The 20,342-nt window shown below is 39.0% G+C and overlaps 1 protein-coding gene across 6 annotated transcripts in view; it reads left to right on the top strand.

Annotated features, from left to right (window-relative positions):
- The window catches only part of LTBP1 (latent transforming growth factor beta binding protein 1), a 196,196-nt gene that overhangs the window by 158,690 nt on the left and 17,164 nt on the right, over nucleotides 1-20,342 (top strand). For 5 of the 6 annotated variants that reach the window (XM_069852452.1, XM_069852451.1, XM_069852454.1 and 2 more), the window contains 6 exons: nucleotides 3,169-3,294; nucleotides 5,472-5,615; nucleotides 12,651-12,833; nucleotides 14,128-14,214; nucleotides 17,285-17,413; nucleotides 18,721-18,861. In XM_069852452.1, the coding sequence (XP_069708553.1) occupies nucleotides 3,169-3,294; nucleotides 5,472-5,615; nucleotides 12,651-12,833; nucleotides 14,128-14,214; nucleotides 17,285-17,413; nucleotides 18,721-18,861 (810 nt within the window). The remainder of the gene's footprint in view (nucleotides 1-3,168; nucleotides 3,295-5,471; nucleotides 5,616-12,650; nucleotides 12,834-14,127; nucleotides 14,215-17,284; nucleotides 17,414-18,720; nucleotides 18,862-20,342) is intronic. The other variant, XM_069852453.1, reaches the window with a different exon arrangement.

The following is a 20,342-nucleotide window of genomic DNA, read 5'->3' as shown; positions in this document are numbered from 1 at the left end:
CGTGGATTCTAAATCAAGTTGTAATTATGGAGTACTGCTTTAGTCGTTGTATAGACATAGGATATATTAGTTTCGTATTTAGCTTTTCCCCTTGCTTTGTCTCCGTGTAGCAAGAGAATTGCTGATTACAATCTTCATGCTTTACAGGATGATTAAAGAAACAAATGCCCTTTCCGGCTGTAAAACAGCGTCCTTTGAGTGAGTTGTCTAGACAAGGAAAAATATTTAGTGCTTGGACCTTCTCTGTAATTTCCCATGCACTGAACAATCCGGTCATGTTCAGACTGTGGCTTTTTAAAAACATAGCTATCTTCTGGGGCTACATTATAGCCATTAAATTAGGACACTTGCTACAAGTTTGGTTTCTGCGTGCTTTTAGTCAATGACCTTAGTTTACCTTTGGAGAACCAGCTGCATGATCCGTTCCCCTATCTGTTTCCGTTAATATTTAGCTATTAAGTAAGAGAAACACTGTGTTTCAGGTACTTTTTAAATCCCCATTGGCAGTTACTTCTGTCTAAGCTTTTAACAGAGTAACTGTGTCCTGTGGCTCAGGAACTTCTGTTGTTAAACTGTGGTTGGCCACTAAAATACAAATGTCTGTTGTCCTAAATTCCCAGCTGTCAATCCGCCATTGTTTACTCATTTTTTAAGTTGCTTTCTTAACTTTTCTTAGCAGGGTTTTCTGAATAAGAGATAAAATTATTCAGACTTTCTGACCAGATACACGAAACTCTGATGATCACATGAGACTAAATATTAAAATAAGATATGTTATCCAGGTATAGTGCACAGCAGAAAGAGAGAGGGACCAGAAAAACAAAACTGTCAAGTAACTCCATTTGCATCTCTTTGTAATTCTGTCATAATGGTGACTGGAAAAGGAAAGGAAATCAATGGTAATATTTGACCTCTCGCCTTTGCCAATGTCTTTAGTACAGATATATTTCTTACTCTTGTTGCTGAATTAATTCTAATTTCTGGTAGATTTCAATAAGTTCAGTACGCAGAAATGACCCAAATGTTCATATTCAGTTCCTTGAGAATGAAGCATACTAGCTGTTGTATTCTTTGACAAATACAAGTAACCATTTCTAAGATAAATTCTTTCTATGTTTTTCCTTTGGTTAATAAAGACCATTAAAACCTTTATTGACAAAACCAACAAACCAAATAAATTATTATGCGAGTTCCATCTGCAAGGTCATTTTTTATAATTATCAGTTGTACTCAAATATATCTCCTAGGTCTCAGTGTATGTACTACATACAGTTTTTGCACAAATTTTGTATTTTAGATGAAGGTTGTTAACCAGTGCATGAGCTCAGTAGGAGAAAAGGTGAGCTTTCCATCACTTAAACATCCTAAAGTGAAATTAGATGCCTTTCTGAAAAAGCTCTTAGAACTCCATAATTTACTACATTGCTACAGAAATTGCCAGAGACCTTTTTTTAACCTATTTAAGTGGTTGTGGATAGTCTCTTCTGGCCTTAAGAATCTGTATGCAATTCTAAACCTGTTCAAAGTGCAACCACAACACGTAGGAAAAGCTATTTTTCCAGACACCAAAAAAGTCTCTCTCCTGAGGCAGAGAGAAGCAAGTGTGGATGAAGTTGAGCACTTGGGGAGCAGGAGGGCAGCACGGTGGGTAACCTGTGCTAATGGTGATGATGTGCTGCTCAATTTCAGATAGCTTGGGGAAATGTGACTGTATCGTTCAAAGACCAAGAATTCCCTTTCACCTGAGCAAAAGATACAATGTAAAAGTGAAAATTATCTTGCTCAGTGAGCGCTCTCAGGAGAAGAACTAGGTGCATCTTTGCTTCCTTTTCTAGGCCTTTGTTTGCCACAGCCATGTAGGCTGTAGGAGGAGTAGACAGGACTATGTATGAGCCCTACTCTCTCTTTTCAGAAAGATATCAAGCAGCAGTGCTGCTCACCTGCTTAAAGAAGTCCTCTCTCTATAGCAATGCAGGATTCAGTCCCACTAGCTCTTCAGTTCAGTGAGTGCCTAAGGTCTCCACTGGAGGTGGAACAATGGTACACTCCTTAATGTGAAGGACTACTGTAATGTGCAGAATTAGCAATAGTAGCTAATACCCAGATAAATCAAAAGCAAATCACTTTATTCACCATTTAAAATGTGATTACCCCTGAGGCAAAATGCAGAAGGTAATTCCAAGCGGACAGGAATCTTACTTAATAGTTACAGTGGTTTCTAGGAAAGAAATATAGCAATAATTTCTCTGCTTCAGGCTGCAGAGGAATTTAGAAGGCAGAAGGTACTAATCCTAGTATCCTGGTAAATTCCCAGTTTCAGTTAATATTCTTCCTCCTGAAAAACACACCATGACACCTTAATGACCACAGATAGTGAGGGCCTTCAGTTTAGTTCTTACTTTGAGTGCAGATAACAGTAATACACTCCTAGCACTAGTAAAAGACAAAAATAAACTATATTCTGCCACAAGCAGATCTGCTTCATCATAGTTTGATGGGCAGCTGAGTCGAAGAACAGGGTTACTCATGCACATGACTCTTTCTTCTGAGGCCAGCAAACCACAAACAGGAAATACAAATTAAAGGGTCAGTACAAAAAACATGCAGGCATTGTAATTACTTTCCCTACCTGAGTAAGATCATTCCTATGTGTAAACATACAGGATTAAAGCCCGCAGAAGGCTCAGTCCACGGGTATTTACCACTTCCATATACACCATGAAATTCTCTTCTGTGCTGAGGGCCAGAATGAGATCAGTGCAACAGTTCTGCACGTCGGATGTAATTGTGCTCTTGAACTCTTCTTCTAGGTGCAGTGGGTTCAGTTTCACACATGTTGTTGACTGTTTAATGCTACACTGACAGAATCTGTAAGTCAGTCAGAGAGATAGTCGCATTTAAACTGTGACTTACCCTATGGTATGTAGCATTGTGTCATGATTGTTAAGTTTGGTGAAGCAGGTGGGAAACAGTTGACCAAAACCATTGTCTGACATATTTCCTACAAAGCTAACACTGAAACAATGTCTTAAATTGTACGTGTGCTTGCATTAAATTTTTGTGTCTTGTCCTTTGTGTTTTCCTTGTGAATGGATAGAGGGACACTGCTGCATGCATTTGCAAAAATGGCCTGTTTTTTTTTCTGCCTGTTAAAATCCTTCCTTACAGATGTTGATGAATGTGCAAACGGCACAATATGTGGCAGTCATGGGTTCTGTGAAAATATGGATGGCTCCTACCGCTGCCTCTGTTACCAAGGATATCAGGATATACAGGAGGGGCAAGGGTGTACAGGTGAGTCTTCAGGTACAAATAGTCATTCTTGCAAGGTTCTACAGAGCAAAAAGCAGCATATGAGCATTTCTTCACAAGGACATTTTTGTTTTCTTTCATTTCTTGTTAAATTTGCAGCAGTTACCAGGTTGAGCTGTGTGTTACTCACTTCATGCCAGATGGAATCTTAACTGTGTTTTTGTTTATTGAGAAACTGTCAGGACTGAATGGAAACCAACAGCAAATAAACTGACGCACTCACTTTATCTCTTTTAAAAAAAAAAAAAGACGGGAAAACCTTCTATTGTGCATGTCAGGACCATTCATAACTATAAATCACAATAGGTTACATTTGATACTTCAGTCTATTGTAAGGCGACATCTGTTTAGTCTCTTAGCTGAAGAATCAGAACTCCGTACTACCCCCTACAGGAAATAATGTCTGGCATGTGGTACAGCCAGTCTGAGTTAGATGGCACATCTCTCTAAGCACATCATATTTGAACAGACACCTATCACCATGAAAAGATGTGAGATTTTTGTAGATTTGTAAATACTTCACGTTTTCCTTGTGAGTAATAGGTTTCCAGATTTGCTGTTAGTAGTGGTGGCTGGACCTAAGAGCCATGTGAGGAAGCACCAGTTTCTAATATAAAAAATTAATACCAGTTCAAGGAAAAGTATTCATTAAGATATTTCTTCAAGTCAGGCTCAGGGTGAAACATGTTCACCAGGAACAGAGACCTAAGCAGAATACTGAACAGAGAGGAGGATTTAGAATTTTTATGGGAGTGCTTATATGTGTTTCCTAATATATTAGTTTTATTACAAAATTGCTTATGCCATTTGAAGGTTAGTTTGCCACATGCCAAGGTATATTTTTGCATACAGTGATTTTTTGCAGATGAAGACAAATGAAGCATAGAAAGAAAAATAAAAAAGGAAAGCAAAAGCTGTTGTGAAACTAAATTTAATGTTAAGTTGCCATGAAGTGATTCTGCAGCAATAAATAATGTATTGGGTTTTTTTTCTTTCATATGCTATATAATATAAAATACTTTATAAGTTTAGATGCCAGTTATCTACCAAAACAATTTTAAGAAATTGTCTTTAGTTCATGGCCAAGCAAGATTCCCCAAAGATGGCTTATTTTTTATGACAGGAATCCAGCAAATGGATAAAGAAATATCTAAGAACTTTTAAAAGTTCTTATCAAACTATAAGTTAAAATGCATCTTTTTATCAAAATACACACAAAACATTCAGTCATATGATTAGATTTTCAGTCTTGCTGAATAAGAGGTAAAAAGGATAAAACATTTCTTCACAAGTTATACTTTAGATCATACTCAACTATAGAAATTTCTGAATTGTGATATGCAAATTTTAATTTTCCGATTCTGCCATTTGTAGACAAATTATATTTTCAAACACAGACTTCAGTAACTGAGAAAAGAGTAAAGTTAAGTGATTCTCACATTATTTGATAACCTTTTTTTAAACAGTAGAGAATAGAGAACTCTCCCATCAATCAAAATAAGCATTTCTGTGTAGACTAGTTAGCAGGTATGTGGAATCCAAGTTAAAAATATAGGAGGGGGGCTGGGGAGTGGAAATTTGCAGTGTTCAGCATATCTCTTCTGAGTTCCAGAGCAGCCTGTGAGGCCATGCAGATGAGAAGCACATGATGGCAGTGGGGCTGGGAAATTCACTGTTCAGTGGATTTAGAGAGGAAAATGGGATTTTGAGAAGAAAAGGGAGTTCTTTTTTCATAGTTCAGTCTGACTGACATGGAAACCTGCTCATTTTACTCCTTTGAAAACAAAAAAGTTAAGAAAACAAGTGAAATTAGTCTGAATCTTAGATCTCAAGAAAAGTGTACAAAGAAAAGGGAGTGTTTTAAAATGAGAAAGAAAGCCCAACAAACCTGAAAAAAAATGAAAGCCAATGTTCTGGACTACAAGCAGTACCTAATAACCTCCAATAGTCTGTAAACTGTGCTGTGGCTTTCAAAGCCTTTATTTCAAAGGACTGACTACTTGTTTATGGATCCCCTTAAGAGTTAAGGAGTTTTTAATCTTTCCCCAGGGATCACATCTGCAATCTGACTGACAACATTGGCACAGATACAGCAGATGAAAGAACGAACTGTCAGTAGTGGGTCTGAATTGATTTGTGTTTTGGATTTTTTTCCCCAGATGTGAATGAATGTGAAATGCTGAGTGGAGTATGTGGTGAAGCCCTCTGTGAAAATGTTGACGGCTCTTTCCTGTGCCTATGCTCTGATGAAAACCAGGAGTATGATCCAATGACCGGACAGTGTCGCTTCCGTACCTCACCAGGTAAAATGCCAGCAGATTTTTGCATGCCTGGCATGATTTTCACTGCATGAGTAACCAGTGGAAAGGTAAAATTGGTTTAAACACTGTTCTTGCTTTAACTACAAAAGAAAAAATCAAAACTGTCTTCTTGAAAGCGTGTGTATGAGAAGAGGTGTTTCTAGGGTGGAACCTGTTATCAGTGAATCATTAGCAGTGAAAATGTAGCAGAAACACCTTGTAGATTTTATATATCAACAGACTTGGCAGTAATCAATGATCACAGCATTTAGGAATAAACAATCTCTTGTTTGCTGTACTGTAACAATGAAATGTGATATGGAATCAAGTCTGTGACCTTAGTGATTTTATTTTTTGTTCAAATTTTTACAAACATCCACCAGCATGAAATATCTGTGACCTAGTTGCAACAAGTATTTAGATCACTCAATGTAGTACTCAGCAGCACTCAAGAAGTTGCCTGTGAAATATCATTAACAGCTGATTGCTGAACTGAAACCTTTGCAAAATCTTGTGACAAAGATTCAGGATTATAAGAGTTTGTTTAATGAAGGAGGAGTAAAAAAAAAAGTAAGATGGCTAAGGCAGCATTGCAGTGTCCAGTGGTACTGCCTCCATTCCTGTTTGCAAGGAAAAATACTGCAGTACCTTTCCACCATGAAGCAGATTAACTTAAATATCTGCTGGTGATAACTGAGGTAGCAGCATTTAATAATCTTCAGTGAATTTATAGAAGAAGATTTTTTAAATTATATTACCAAGATTTGCAGGAGAAGCGAATGCCGTCTGTGTTTTGGTACTGTGAGGAAGTTAGTACTTGGGAGAGTTCAGCTACTTGTTGAAACAAAATCAAAGCTCAAGAATTAATCAGAGAACCTGAGCCCATGTAAAAAGAAGTCAAGTCCAAGGAGCATTTGAGGACATACACAAATGTTACTGTGGAGAGAGAGAAGAAGAAAAATGCAGTGTGGCTGATTGTACTGCTAACAGGTGAATACTCTGCTGTCGGTACTAATTCCATTTTGTTGTCACCGGTGGACATAGTTTTATGATGATCACCATTCTTCCTTCTTCTCCAGCCTTCATTGGGCCTAGCAAAACATGTGCTTCACATTTGGCTCTTCTCTGATAAGGCCATCATCCTTGAAGATCTCACATAAGAGACCAGAAGACACACAAAGCAGGACCCACTAAGATTTACTTTACACTATATACCCTTGGAATAGAATAAAGAAAAGTGAGAGTACTAAGAGCAGAGTTTTTACTATTTATTCTCTTACCTTTCTTCCTGAGGAAAATGAGGACAGTACTGTTGTTAATTCTTCTTAAAAAGAATTCTGGCTTTCCTGTGCATCCTGCAGCCTTGCTGGATATTTTTTCTCTTGGCTTCCACTTCTCAACACCACAGAGTCTGACCAGTCAATTGACATTTTTGACATTTCCCAGAGGAGTCATGGGTGCCCCATCCCTGGAGGTGTTGAAGACCAAATTGGATGAGGCTTTGAGCAACTTGATCTACTGAAAGGTGTCCCTGCCCATGGCAGGGGAATTGGAACTAGATGATCTATAAAGGTCCCTTCTGACCCAAACCAGTCCATGATTCTTTGATTTCAGGAGGTGACAATACACACTTCACTCTTCTACAACTGCTCATTTCACTTGTTCCTGTTCCAACTTAGGTACTAATGGGTGACCCTTGCTCAGGTGTTGGCTGAAGGAACAAAACCAGTCTTTTCCTCCTCATGTATATGTGGCATAAGCCCCATGTGCTCAATGCAGGATGAGCAAATATCAGCTTTGTTGTTTCGCCCAATGATGAGTACTTCAGCCTCCCCTGACATCAGCAGCAGCATGATCATGTAGGAATAGCATACTCTCTTCCTCCAAAGAGCAATGGAATAGCCACACATCCTGTGGCTTTGACAAGCCACATACTCAAGTCAGGCATGGTGCTTTGAGAGCTCCTACAGTGCATGTGAACACCATCTGTCAGCATTAGCTTGAATCGTGCCTATTTTCAGAAAGGAAGAATTTAATCTGCGTTACCCTGTTGCAGATATAGAATCATAGAATCATAGAATAACCAGGTTGGAAGAGACCCACCGGATCATCGAGTCCAACCATTCCTATCAAACGCTAAACCATGCCCCTTAGCATCTCGTCCACCCGTGCCTTAAACACCTCCAGGGAAGGTGACTCAACCACCTCCCTGGGCAGCCTGTGCCAGTGCCCAATGACCCTTTCTGTGAAGAATTTTTTCCTAATGTCCAGCCTAAATCTCCCCTGGCGCAGCTTGAGGCCATTCCCTCTCATCCCTGTCACTTGGGAGAAGAGGCCAGCACCCTCCTCTCCACAACCTTCTTTCAGGTAGTTGTAGAGAGCAATGAGGTCTCCCCTCAGCCTCCTCTTCTCCAGGCTAAACAACCCCAGCTCTCTCAGCCGCTCCTTGTAAGACTTGTTCTCCAGCCCCTTCACCAGCTTTGTTGCTCTTCTCTGAACTCGCTCCAGAGCCTCAACATCCTTCTATAGTTCAGTGTTGTTTACTCAGTTTTACTTATTTCTCTTTCTGTGTTTTTGTGCATGAAGAAAAGCTCATCCAGCTAGGTGAAGTTGCTTCCATTTGGGAGCTTCTTGCATGTGGTTAAATGCTGTTAGCTTTGTGGAGTGCTGTGTGTTCACACTTCTGTTTACTTGCCATGAGGGGTCTTGAGACTTCTTCCTATTTAGATTTCACTCAGTGGAAATTCATCTATTGTTAGCTGTGTCCTGCAACAATCACGTCAGTGGACGTGTCAGGAATTCTAGCCCATATTGTCACGTTCTAGTAACAAACAAACAAAAAAGTAATTGTGCAAGGTTTCGTTGTCTTACTCCCTTCCTCTCTGCCCAGCTCTTCACAAAATGTAGCTCTCTCTTGTAATAGAGGAAACTGTTGTTATACATCTTTGTACCCAAGAGTCTGGGTTAAAGGCTTCTCATTTATTCTTTTAACAAAATATATAAAGTCATTTATGATTAATTTCTAACAAGTACCAAGCTGAATGCAGTTTCAGTAATTTTATTAATGTGGTGGGTTTATTTGTTTCTGTGTAAGAAAAATGCATATTCTACTATGCATCTAAATTACTTATATGTACTAATATTACTAATATATCTCATTGTACTGAATCCAGAAGCTATAAAGGATAGTAAAAACAGAAGCTTATCCACAGGAATCTGACTTATATATACAAAAGTCAGTACAATCAGAAATTCAAATTACAGCTCAGCCAATAAAAAGAATTTCAGTAAGAGAACTCCACTAAGGTACCAGGGCCCAGTTAGGTACCTACAGCTAATTTAGACACTGCTTGCTCCTGGTTACATGAGATGTGATATGTTATTTATGGTAAGATATTTAACAGTATTTACAAGTAAAAGTCGCAGTTCTAGTGGCCAAACATGGTCAAATATGTCCAGAGTCAGGTTGGACAGGGCTCTGAGCAACCTAATCTGGTTGAAGGTGTTCCTGCTCATTGCTGGGGGGTAGGACTAGATGACCTTTCCCTTGCAACCCAAACCATGCTATAATTGTATGAGACAAGTCCCTGCTAGACTGATCTATATTAAAATAAAATCACCACCTTTCACATTCTAACCAACCATTAGCATAAAACACTTGAGTCTGCCAAGTAATGGTTTATAAATCTGTTCCAAAAGCTTGTCCAAAGCTAGAAATTTGGGGTCTGAGTACAAATTCTGAATGCCCTGAACCTTTAGGGCTTCCCAGGACGCTAAGACTTCAAAGGAAACTCTTCAGTCACCAATGAAAATGGCCTTAGATATATTTTTAAATGTGCATCACTTGCACTAATCCCTGTATTGTACACACATACGTGCAAATACACTGCACACACACACTTTAAGTGGTGTAGCTTCCAGGGTCTTTGCTGAGGTTTTAGAAGTCATGAACTTGTAATGAGGATTTTTCACTTTAGCAGTCACATTACTGATTTCCACCTGTGAATAAGAGGCAGTGATACAGGGCTGCAGTATTTAAGTTCCAAACAGCTCTATATGGGGGGGGGGGGGGGGTATATCTCAGTTATTTACAGGCTGTTTAGGCAAATATTTAAATGTATGCTGAATTCTAAGCATATGCTAACAGCCTGATTATCCAGTGGATCCTGTAACGCTAAAGCATATTTTTGCATCAAGCATATTCTAAAGCATATTGTTGGATCAAGTTATACTAAGGTATATAAATCTTTTTCTAATAAATACTTCACAGTTCAATCTACCACCAGCTATACAGAATCTCTTTTATAGCCTGATGGCAGAGTAGTCACATCAGCAACCTGATAAAATTATGTTGCTTTACAAGCGTGCCTTAGGTAGAGAGATATTTTAAATTTACTGACAACAAAAAAACTGAAGAAACAATTATACGGAAAAAAAAGTATCTGTTTCCCATCATATTTTATCAACATAACTAGTGAAACCACCTTTAAAAACAACCTGTTTTCTAAATGGTTAATATTATATGAGAGAGAAACTATAAGCTTGTAGACACAGACAGGTCTTGGTTTAGAAAAAAATAATAAAAGATTTGTCTCATTTGCTTTCCAAACATTCATGACGCCTGCTTGACTAACCCTCAGTCACAGCTGTGTAAACAACAGACTTTTAAGCTGCTGAATAGATAACGGGAGGAGAGGCCAACACATCATATGCAAAATGGGAATAAACAATGACCCAATGAGACTGTCTCCCCTTCCTCCTGGTGCAGCTTCTGGTGTTCTTTCTCTGCTAAGCAGCATGAAAACTGCTGTGGTTTTTCTCCAGTTGAAGATTTGGCTTTGGTTCAGTAGGCAGATGGCAAGTGGCCAAGGAAAATGTATAATTTGGTGGGTAAAGTACTGCACTCTCATCCTGGAATAACAGATTTAGTTCAGTTGTGTTTCTGTGACACAGGGTAGTATTACTGTAGTTCCTATTGTACAGCAGCTGATACCGCAGAGCCACTGCACTTTATGGAATTCAGTGCATTATGGAAAATTGTAATTATCTAATGAGGGGAGACCACAGGCTCAACTAACCAAGATGAAATGAGCACTGGCTTGGGTGCTTCCTTTAATGTGCAACTTAGTTATATTGGCAAAACAGCAATGTTTGCCTTGTAGGTGGCAACGTTGTACTAAATTTGAATAGAGGTCCCTCAACCTCACAAAACAGAAACTGTCATTTTTCTGAGGAAAACAGAAATAAGCCCAATTGTTTGTTTAGAAGTAGAAGCCAAAGGAACAATTACACATGTCCATTCTATTAAATTGCAATAATAGGTAATCCATACTGAAATTTTTAAGCATCCTTTTCTCAAAATGGATCTAGTATTTGCATACTCCGTAAAGCTGTCTTGCCCCATCTGCTTGGGGGTATGTAGGTGAGCAGGGACAAAAAGCCTGAGATAATAAGAGCTAGAGTTCTTTTAATACCCTCAGCATTTGTTGGACAATTGCTATGTTCAAGCCCCCACCTCACAGCCACTATTTTTTAACTGGATGGGACTAGAAGAAGATCTGTCCTCTATCTGGCATAAAGAGGGTGAGCTTGACCTCAAAAGACAACCAGAGGGAGAAGCAAGCAGATGAGGTGGTCAAGTGATCTTCTCACTCCTAGGTACACTGATACTTGGGAGTGGGCCAACCTTACGCATTTTCTTGAAAAGAATTGCAAGGCAAACAAAAGTAGTTTATACACCACAGCTCTTTGAGTCTCACTAATCTTCTAGCATTTTGAAACGCACTGTCATTCAGGTATAAAGTAAGGTTTTTATTCCTGCCTGGACATGTGCATTACTTGAGAAATGTCTCATGTTTTGCATATTGTGCAAGAGCCTGAGTAGAAAGGAATGAAATCTCAAACAATGGAAAATCAGTCAACATGCAATAATTTTTAGTAGGTTTCTGTGAGTTAAACATTTGTTAAGTCCAAAGCATAAAGAACTTTCCAAGAGTAAAAGGAAACAAACTAGTTGCCACAAGATTTGTCTATCTTAAGTTCCTGAGCAAAGTTTTCATTTTGATTAATAAGTGTAAGAGTTTCTGATTTTAAAGCTCGGTTACCTTATGGATGACCTATGAAAAGTTTTTAATATTGATCAAGTATGAATAACAATTTTATTTGATGGATCCCACTTCTGAGTTCCTGAGAAATTTCGTGGAAGTGCAGGATTAGGTAGAGTTCTGCAAACGCAGAAGCTTTAACTAGATATTTCTTTTCAAACTCAGTTCTTGGTGTGTTTTAGGAGTGCCTTGCTTTAGAAACGTCTTTGACTATTAATAGGACTTTTTTATTTGGTCTGTGGGAGAGACTACTTTGCCTCCAGTCCTTATAAATATCGTGAGAGGACCCACTCAACAACTAGAGGCAGAAAATCTAACTTCTTGGCTGGGTGCCTATGTTAAAGTAAAGCCTATTTTCAAGTAAAGCAGAGTTAGTTAACTTGACATGTACATTACAGACAGTTACTGTTGCAAAAATCATACAGGGTCTTGTTTTCAGGTGTGGAACACACTTTTTTCCCAGTGAGGGGCTGGAAATGTTCATTCTTTTAAAAATGGGGCTTTTTTTGGTTTGCACCTTAGCTCCTTTAATTGTAAAATGAGACTAATGTTTGCTCACCTCTGTAAAGAGCTTCCAGATTCATACATGAAAGCACAATGTCAGTAGGTGGGCAGGGTGGTTACGTAGCTGAGCATGAGAGCAGGTATTTCATGCATTGCTTAAAAATGGAAGAAGTGCAAATGTGAAGAATCCCTTTGTGACCAAGTTGGAGAACAGGTCTGAAAACGTCAAAGAAAGGTTATCAACTTACATCATTTTTCCTAAAAACAAAAAAGTTAGCCAAAAATTTGTACTTAACCATTTTCTCCCCTGGCTGATAATGCTGCTCCTCACTATGGTGACATTGAGGTATTGGGGCTTTTCCAATTCTCCTGTAAAAGGATTTATTTCACTTATAATCTTATGTGATTTATGTTTTCTTTTTACCTTTAGAATTACCAGTAGAGGCTGATCAACATGAAGATGGAAAGAAGGAGTGTTACTACAATCTAAATGATGCTAATTTCTGTGACAATGTGCTCACGTCCAATGTAACCAAACAAGAATGCTGCTGTACCTTGGGTGCTGGCTGGGGTGATAACTGTGAAATCTTCCCATGCCCTGTCTTTGGAACTGGTAAGAGGAGGCCTTCTATCCCTTTGCAAACTTTTGAAGCATTGTATTTATATTAAGAGTAGTGTGCTGTGCCTTCAGAAAAGGCTTGCCCATTAAATCCCATATTCTATAGTATGTAGTCGTGATTTATCCATGGGAAACCTCCATGGAGGAAAAGTTAGTAGGAATAATTCATACCTGGTGTAAATCCATTGGTTTCATGGCAGTTACCATAGCGATAAAAACAGCCTGTTAGTGAACAACATTATCTCCAACTGATTTTAAACAAAGATGGATTCCCACAGGGGCTTTTACAGAATGCTATGGTAACATGTTATATTTCTCCCACAAGCTGGAAAACCAAGGTAAGCATTACAGTGGTTTTGAGTCTCTTGCTATGCTTTGTAATGTTCTTTCTACAGCACTGTGAATTACTGATATATGTTATGGTATTAGTTTTACATTTTGCTACTTACTGAGCAGTTCAATTAATCATGTTGTCTGCAGACCGTTGTTTAACCCCTAAATATTAAATTAGGAAAACAGAGCCATATGATATTTTTCACAAATACTGAAAACAGTACTTGCAACATAAACAGCGATGGCTGAAATTCAGAATCCAGCTGGAAAAAATCACGTAAGAGACCACATGGAAACTCTTGGAGGTTAAAGATTACTTTTCACACCAATGTATCATCATGTTTAATTCCTGTTTTAACTATGCTTTAGAATCAGTGAAACTGAAATGAAATGTGTTACAAAAAGAGCCTCTCTGCTTGGATAAGCTTATTAGATTCTGTATAGTCTCCAACACACTTTAAATATTTTCCTTCTGTAATCCACACCATATTCTGTTGCAGTCAATTAGTGTTTTTCCTGTATAACGGCTGAAGAATGTGTGCAGGGGGTTGGATCTCAGTTGGGGTATTTCTAGACTGCAGCTTGCAGTATAGCTTAGAGAAGCCCATGCTAGCTTTAATTAAGGTAATTTGGCTAGTGGTATTGTTATAACTGCACTGCACCATGAAACCCAGTCAGGACTACGTTCTCCTGCCAAGGAGCAAGAGAAATTAGTTTGCATGGAGCTTTGTGATGCTGTGGGTAAGCTAGCTTTGCAAACTGAGAACAGGGGAAGGTTGGGCTGTCACATTGGCATCTGCCATTTAGCTAAAGGTGTGTATGATTGCCTGACAGATGTGAATAACGCAAAATGTCACCTCAGATTTCTCAAAATACTCTGAAACGCATATGTAGCACATACATATGAGTGTAGCTTTTTCTTAACGACATAATTTTTGTTTTCTCTCGCTCCTAGCTGAATTTACTGATTTGTGTCCTGAAGGAAAAGGCTTCATTCCCTCTGGAGAATCGTCTTACGGGCTTCTTGCTCAGAATTACAAAGGTCAGTACTGACTTGTATTAAGTTTAATTATCTCAGAAGGTCTGGTAGTTAATTAACTAGAAATGTGAGCCAGCAACGTAAACGTACTAATTCAAATTTTATTAGATGACAAAAATAGCTTGTGATATGAAACATTACTGGAAATTGCTGTCTGACAGATTGTTAAGAATGTCAATTATACAGTCTTTGTAATGTTCTGGTTTAATTTATACTAAGTGCTATTTACTGTAAAAGTAGCTGCTGAGACCACAAACCTCAAATACTCATTTACATATGAAATACAAAGCCACCTTAAATTTGTAAATAAACATTTGTAGTGTTGGGAGAGAGAAGAGAAGTTCTGTTAAACATTAGACCTACAAATAAGAATGAATATAAAAACTGAGAAGTTCAGCAATAATATCTTCATTACAGACCTTAATGACATAATTACTGAACAAAAGATTGTGGAGAAATATGAGTGATAAAAGGAGTTGGTGGGTGTGGGCAGGTGGGAGATAGCATCACTAAGAAAGAAGAATGAGATCAGAAAAATTCCTCTTCGAGTTTGAGAAGTAGCCATTGATATTAATAATTTGTGAGATTAATTTTCCTTGGCATAGATGCATTCTGTTTGTGTTAGCTAAAATGAAATCAACGTTTTATCTGTGAGTTATGTAGCAGCTACAGGATCTTTAGAAAATTGCACATTTTATACATTTGTTCCTATTGGAATCACTGTTTTAGAAATAAAGAACTAAATGTAGACAGTACTGTGTGTTCATATCACATAAAAATGCGATAAAATTTTAAAGATCTTCATAGAGGCATAGTATCACATGGTTGATAAACATTTGTCAGAGTTGCGTCTAGCTTAATCACTGATCTCTCAGATGTGATTCCAAGAGATGACAAAGATTGGTGGGACTTCAAAGATTTTGGGGGGGTTTTCCTAAAAATTTTTATGTGTACGTTTTTGAACAATCCTTCCTCACCAAGCAGGACACTAATAGGTCAGTTTTCCTTTTGAGTTAGTGAGTATAGACCATGGTTGAATCAAATTCTCTGTCCTACTAATATTTTTTTGTGTTATCCTCAGCAGGTGTTTCTTTGCACCTGTAAAGTGCGTGGGGCATGGAAAAGATACTGAAGGTTATAAGGCACTGATACCCAGATTCGTTCAAACTAATGTGGGCATTTAAACAGGGTAACTCACGTAAGACCTCCAGTCTCTATAGGTGCTGCCTTGTCCACCAACTTGGAGTAAAGTGCAAAGTGCAATGGAATGAATCCAAGCCTGAGACTTGATGGTAGCAGGGACCAGCGTTGAACAGACTGACAGTTTACATCTAGACAAGACAGAACACTGTCACAGAGCTCATCTTAAAGGACTTCATACCCTCTGAGAGCATTTTTGTTCAGAGGTTGTTTAACTATGTTGTTTATCTTTGCCAATCTAAGATTTCTGTATATCTTTGAAGTGTAGTTTTTGGACATGCTGGATGTACAGAATGTCCAAATGTGTCTCAGAGAAAATCTGCACTGTTTGTGTTGTGCTACCTCAGGGCTGATAGTCTCTCTAGCTTCCATAAATATTGAAGTGTGGAAATAGTTCATCTGGAAATGTCTTCCAGAAATCCTTGCCATAATAAGACTTTTTCTATTTTCATGGAAAGTAAGTTTATTTTGTAATAATTTTAGGAATGGCATAAAGGACAAACAATAAATGGATAAGTACTTTTAGTAATGTGATCTTCCTCTGTTAGACTAACTCATATGTTCTGTGAGCTTTTGCTTGTAGAGGCAACTCCTATTTTCTTAATTGGAATTATCTGTCAGAAGTGAATATACACAGCTAGCCTTCCTTCAGTCTACTCACAGGCTTTCCTATTTTTCCCCAAACACAAATCCGTATTCCATAGGAAAAAGGCAGACATGTACATGACATTTCTTTCATTAATCTTCACATTGTTCTTGCTGCTCAAAAGTCAAACTTAAAATATTTAATGTTTGAAGCCACTTAGCATCTGGAAGAGTGGCTGTAAAAATAAACAGCTTTCAGTTCTTCTGGAAAAAAAGTTAACATTTGAATAATTCACCTTTAAAACTGCTATAAAGCTGGAAATTACGGCTTTGGGCTAAAAGCTGCATTATCCTGGAGTAAATGGGGAGTAAATCTATAGAAGACAAGGGATTAAGACAATTGGTATTGAGACAAGAACCGTCTACTTTACATTGTGGTTTGTATTGCCATTTTTAATACCAGCCTAGGTTTAATAGACTATTCTAACAAATGAAAAGTAGGTTGGAAAAAGGAAGTGAATAGAATTCCAACAGTAACAAGTACATAAATACAAGACTGGGAAAAAATGTATACAACCATGAAAAGCTATATATGAGCTCATTTGCAAGCATGGTAGATTCTCTTTTGTCAGCTGTCACTTGTTCTACAGTAATTGCAGCCTTATATTTAGCAATAGACACGATTCTTCCTGCACAATGGGAAGTCTCCACAAAAATTGTGCATATAGCTTTGAAAAACAAAGTCATGAGCAGTGCATAGATAATATTCCTTGCCATGCACAGCAGAGTCACCAAACTCTGTGGAGAGAGGAGGGTAGTCACAAAAAAGTCACAAGCATAATCATAACTGCTTAGTTAGTTTTGTGATTATATGGTGTGCCTAAATTAGACCCATGGTGGGAATCCCTTGGGTAAAATAAATTATATTGGAAAAGAACAGGCCATATTCTTCATATGTTTTACTTGGAGCTAAGAGCAATGTGGAAAGATTTCAAAGGAAAGAAAAGGGAGCTGCAGATTCTTCCAATCTCTGTGTGCCACAAGATTTATTCTGACAAGGGTAAGGGAAAGTGCTGGTGCGCTAGTCCTGGTGCTTTCCCATTCTTGCCACAAGCACACCGTAGCCTCTTCCATATCAGTGGGTTTTTTTCCTGTGGATATCTGTGCTCCTGAGGCCATCTGTTTAGAGTGAAGTTTGCTTGAACAGAGAAGTGTACAGGCTTTATTCTATCTTGCTCCTCTACGTGACCTCATTATGGTAACACGGCCTTTAATGTTTTCTCCCCAGATGCTGATGAATGCCAACTCTTTGGACAGGAGATCTGTAAAAATGGCTTCTGTTTGAATACGCAGCCAGGTTACGAGTGCTACTGCAAACAAGGCACATACTATGACCCTGTTAAGCTCCAGTGCTTTGGTAAGTTTATTTAAAGTGGTCTTGTCACTATAATGGTATGCAGATGGGCAAAACAAGCAGAATTGTACAGATGGATTCCCATCAGAGCGCCCATCGGGCAGGTATTCCCAGCATGGGGAGGGAACTCTGGGCCTCCAAAGCCTGTTGCAGCTTTTTAAGCAGCATTGGGTCATTTCCCTTCTCTTCTGCTTGGCTGGGCAGCAATTCTGGCTGACATGGCAATGGCTCATAGAACAGGGTTTGCTTTATTTGCTTTCTTTTTCAGCAAATTGCTCCCACGAGTTTGCAACTCCAAAACAGCCACTTGTGCTCCTTTGAGTGCACAGTCTAGAGCTGCTACCAGCCTTTATGCAGGGAACACAAAGTGATCAGAGGTTGCTCCCTCCTTCTATGCACACTGCCGCTTCACTCTGACAAGATACAACCTAGCCTTCTGTTCTTTGTATGTGGGGTGAGCAGTGAAAGCCTGTATGTTGAAGCTCACCTTTCATTCAATAAGTGTGCTGGTTTTACCATAATAAATAAAATTAATGCAGGTGATTTTTTTTCAAGGACAGATACTTTTCACGAGGAGTTAATATGCAATGTGAAATTACAGTTCAGGTCCTTGTTAAGGTCATTTTAGTCTGCACAACTTTGTAGCCCTTTGGTTCTGGTATTCAACTGAAAATTGCTCATAACCAGGAGACTGGCTTTTGCTGTGTAAGCAGAAAACCATGTATAATGTTCAGAATAGCATAATGAAAGGAAGTAATTTTTGCAATCGCAGTAGGAGATCGCACTTTGGGATTCTGTGATTGTTTCTTACAAAGTGTGCAGGCTTTGCTGAGTAAAATGGTCTGTTCTTCCCTTTGAGCTACATTTCCACTTTTCCTCTACAAGACAAACTAAGGAACAGAGAACCACTTTGGCTAGGTAAGAGGGTCCATTCTCCTAACCAGCTCACGAAGAATCTCAGAGAGTATGCCCACCTCTAATGCCTGCTAGTACTGTCTTAAAGGCATAGGAATGTGGGAAGCAGCTATAGCTCTGGTAGATGTAGGGTGTGCCTGGCACTCCGGCCCCCCAGCACACCTCTTCATCCAGATGCTCTCTAGTACTTGAAAATTAGATGTCAACATCCTGCTGATCTACCTGTCCTTCTCCATAGGCACAGGGAGGATTTTTCTACCAGAAATTGGTAGTTGTGGTAATTAACAGGAGGCACTGAGGGAAATCTGCTCCTAATATAAAAACAGAAACATGGGTTGACACAATGCTACTACTTTGTGCTGGCTCTCCTTGATACATTTCCTTCCATTTTAAAGACACGGATGAATGTCAGGACCCAAACAGCTGTATTGATGGCCAGTGCATTAACACAGAAGGATCTTACAACTGTTTCTGTACACACCCAATGGTTCTGGACGCAACAGAAAAGCGATGCATCAGACCAGCAGACTCAAGTGGTATGATCCATTATACATGTTACTGAAGTGAGTGCACCTCTGTGAGGTGGTGCTATCATGGCTGCAGACCCCAGTAAGCTTAGACTGGGTCATGATTGGATGAGCCTGCTCTTTTGGAGGATTTTGGACGGCAATGCTTGGACCATCATCTGTGGATCCAGAAGGCATCATGATATAGGACTCTACAAAGGCTCCTCTTTGCCAATGCAGACAGGAGATACCTGAAAGTATTAGTGAGATTAGGCTTGGGCTGGGGAGCGTTCAGCCCCAACATTCACAAGCTCTGTGTCTGCCTCATCCAGCCTTGTAGGTATTGAGGCACAGCCTGCTTGCCGTCTTACTAAGGCTGGAGTTTGGCTGTGGCTAACTCTGGAGATTCATTATGAAGTCAGTGACTGCTTCTAACAAAGCAAAGAATAAAACAAAAAATAACAGGATATAAGAGGAAATAGCTGAAATTGTACCTGTTTCAATTGATTAATATTTAGGGTACATTGAGCTAACATTTTCAAGCTGTGGGCTGCAGCATCACTGTTAACGTAAGGTTTTTGCTTGTTCTTTTAACTTCAGGAGCCACTGATGTCAGAAAAAAATGTTTGATATAATGAGATTCTTAGAAGCGTCTCAGAAATCCAGAGCATTTTGCAGTCTGAACAGCTTTTCCTCTGCCACACACATCTTTGAAAGAAATGTTACAATGTGTTTGATTAATATTGGCTCTGTATAGCCATATATCCAGACCTCTGGTCCTTGCAACTTGTGATGAATTTTCCTAAGATGCTTCTGTGAAAGAAAATGGGAATACAGATTGAATGCCTGCTTTAGTCACTCCAGGTTGTAAGACTGATACTTTTGAGGAGTAACGTTGCCGTCTTCTTGCCTGAAACTGTGAAAGAACCACAGCATTTCTATTGTTCAATCTTCAGTTAAACAAGCCCAGAACGGGATTGTCCTTTGGGTTCATCTAGGATGTGGAGAGAATGCAAGGGCCTGAAGGGTCTTTCATCATGTGACAGTGGGGCTGACACAGCAATGATCTTCTCACCCAGCACAAAGCACTCAGCCCTTGTATCACTACTGGCAACGTCCTCCCTAAAGCAGAGGAGAGAGGGGCAGGCTGGTTCCTTTGCTGCCAGCAGAATTTGTGTTTGGTTGCAGAGACCCACCATTGCTCTTCACTGCGCATTCTGGCAAGTTCTTTGTAGAATAGGTATCTAAATGCCAATCACCATTGCATTTTCAGAACTTACCATTTTACTCTTGATCCAGGTTTCAATTCATTACTTATCCATGATGTAAAGATGCAGTAGAAGGATGTGCACAGACAAAACAGAATCTTGGTTTGTGACAACACTTATTTTTCACTCTACGTTGGAACAAAATGCCTTGCAGATGTTTTTACAAAGCAATTGTGCTGAGGTTTTTACACTCCATGTGGAAAATTAAGTTTATAGTTCCTCTCCCTCCGATCAGCAGTGATC

Source organism: Phaenicophaeus curvirostris, chromosome 2, assembly GCF_032191515.1.
Source record: "Phaenicophaeus curvirostris isolate KB17595 chromosome 2, BPBGC_Pcur_1.0, whole genome shotgun sequence".
NCBI lineage: Eukaryota > Metazoa > Chordata > Aves > Cuculiformes > Cuculidae > Phaenicophaeus > Phaenicophaeus curvirostris.
The sequence above is the reverse complement of the archived record's forward strand: the minus strand, read 5'-3'. Positions and strand labels throughout refer to the sequence as shown.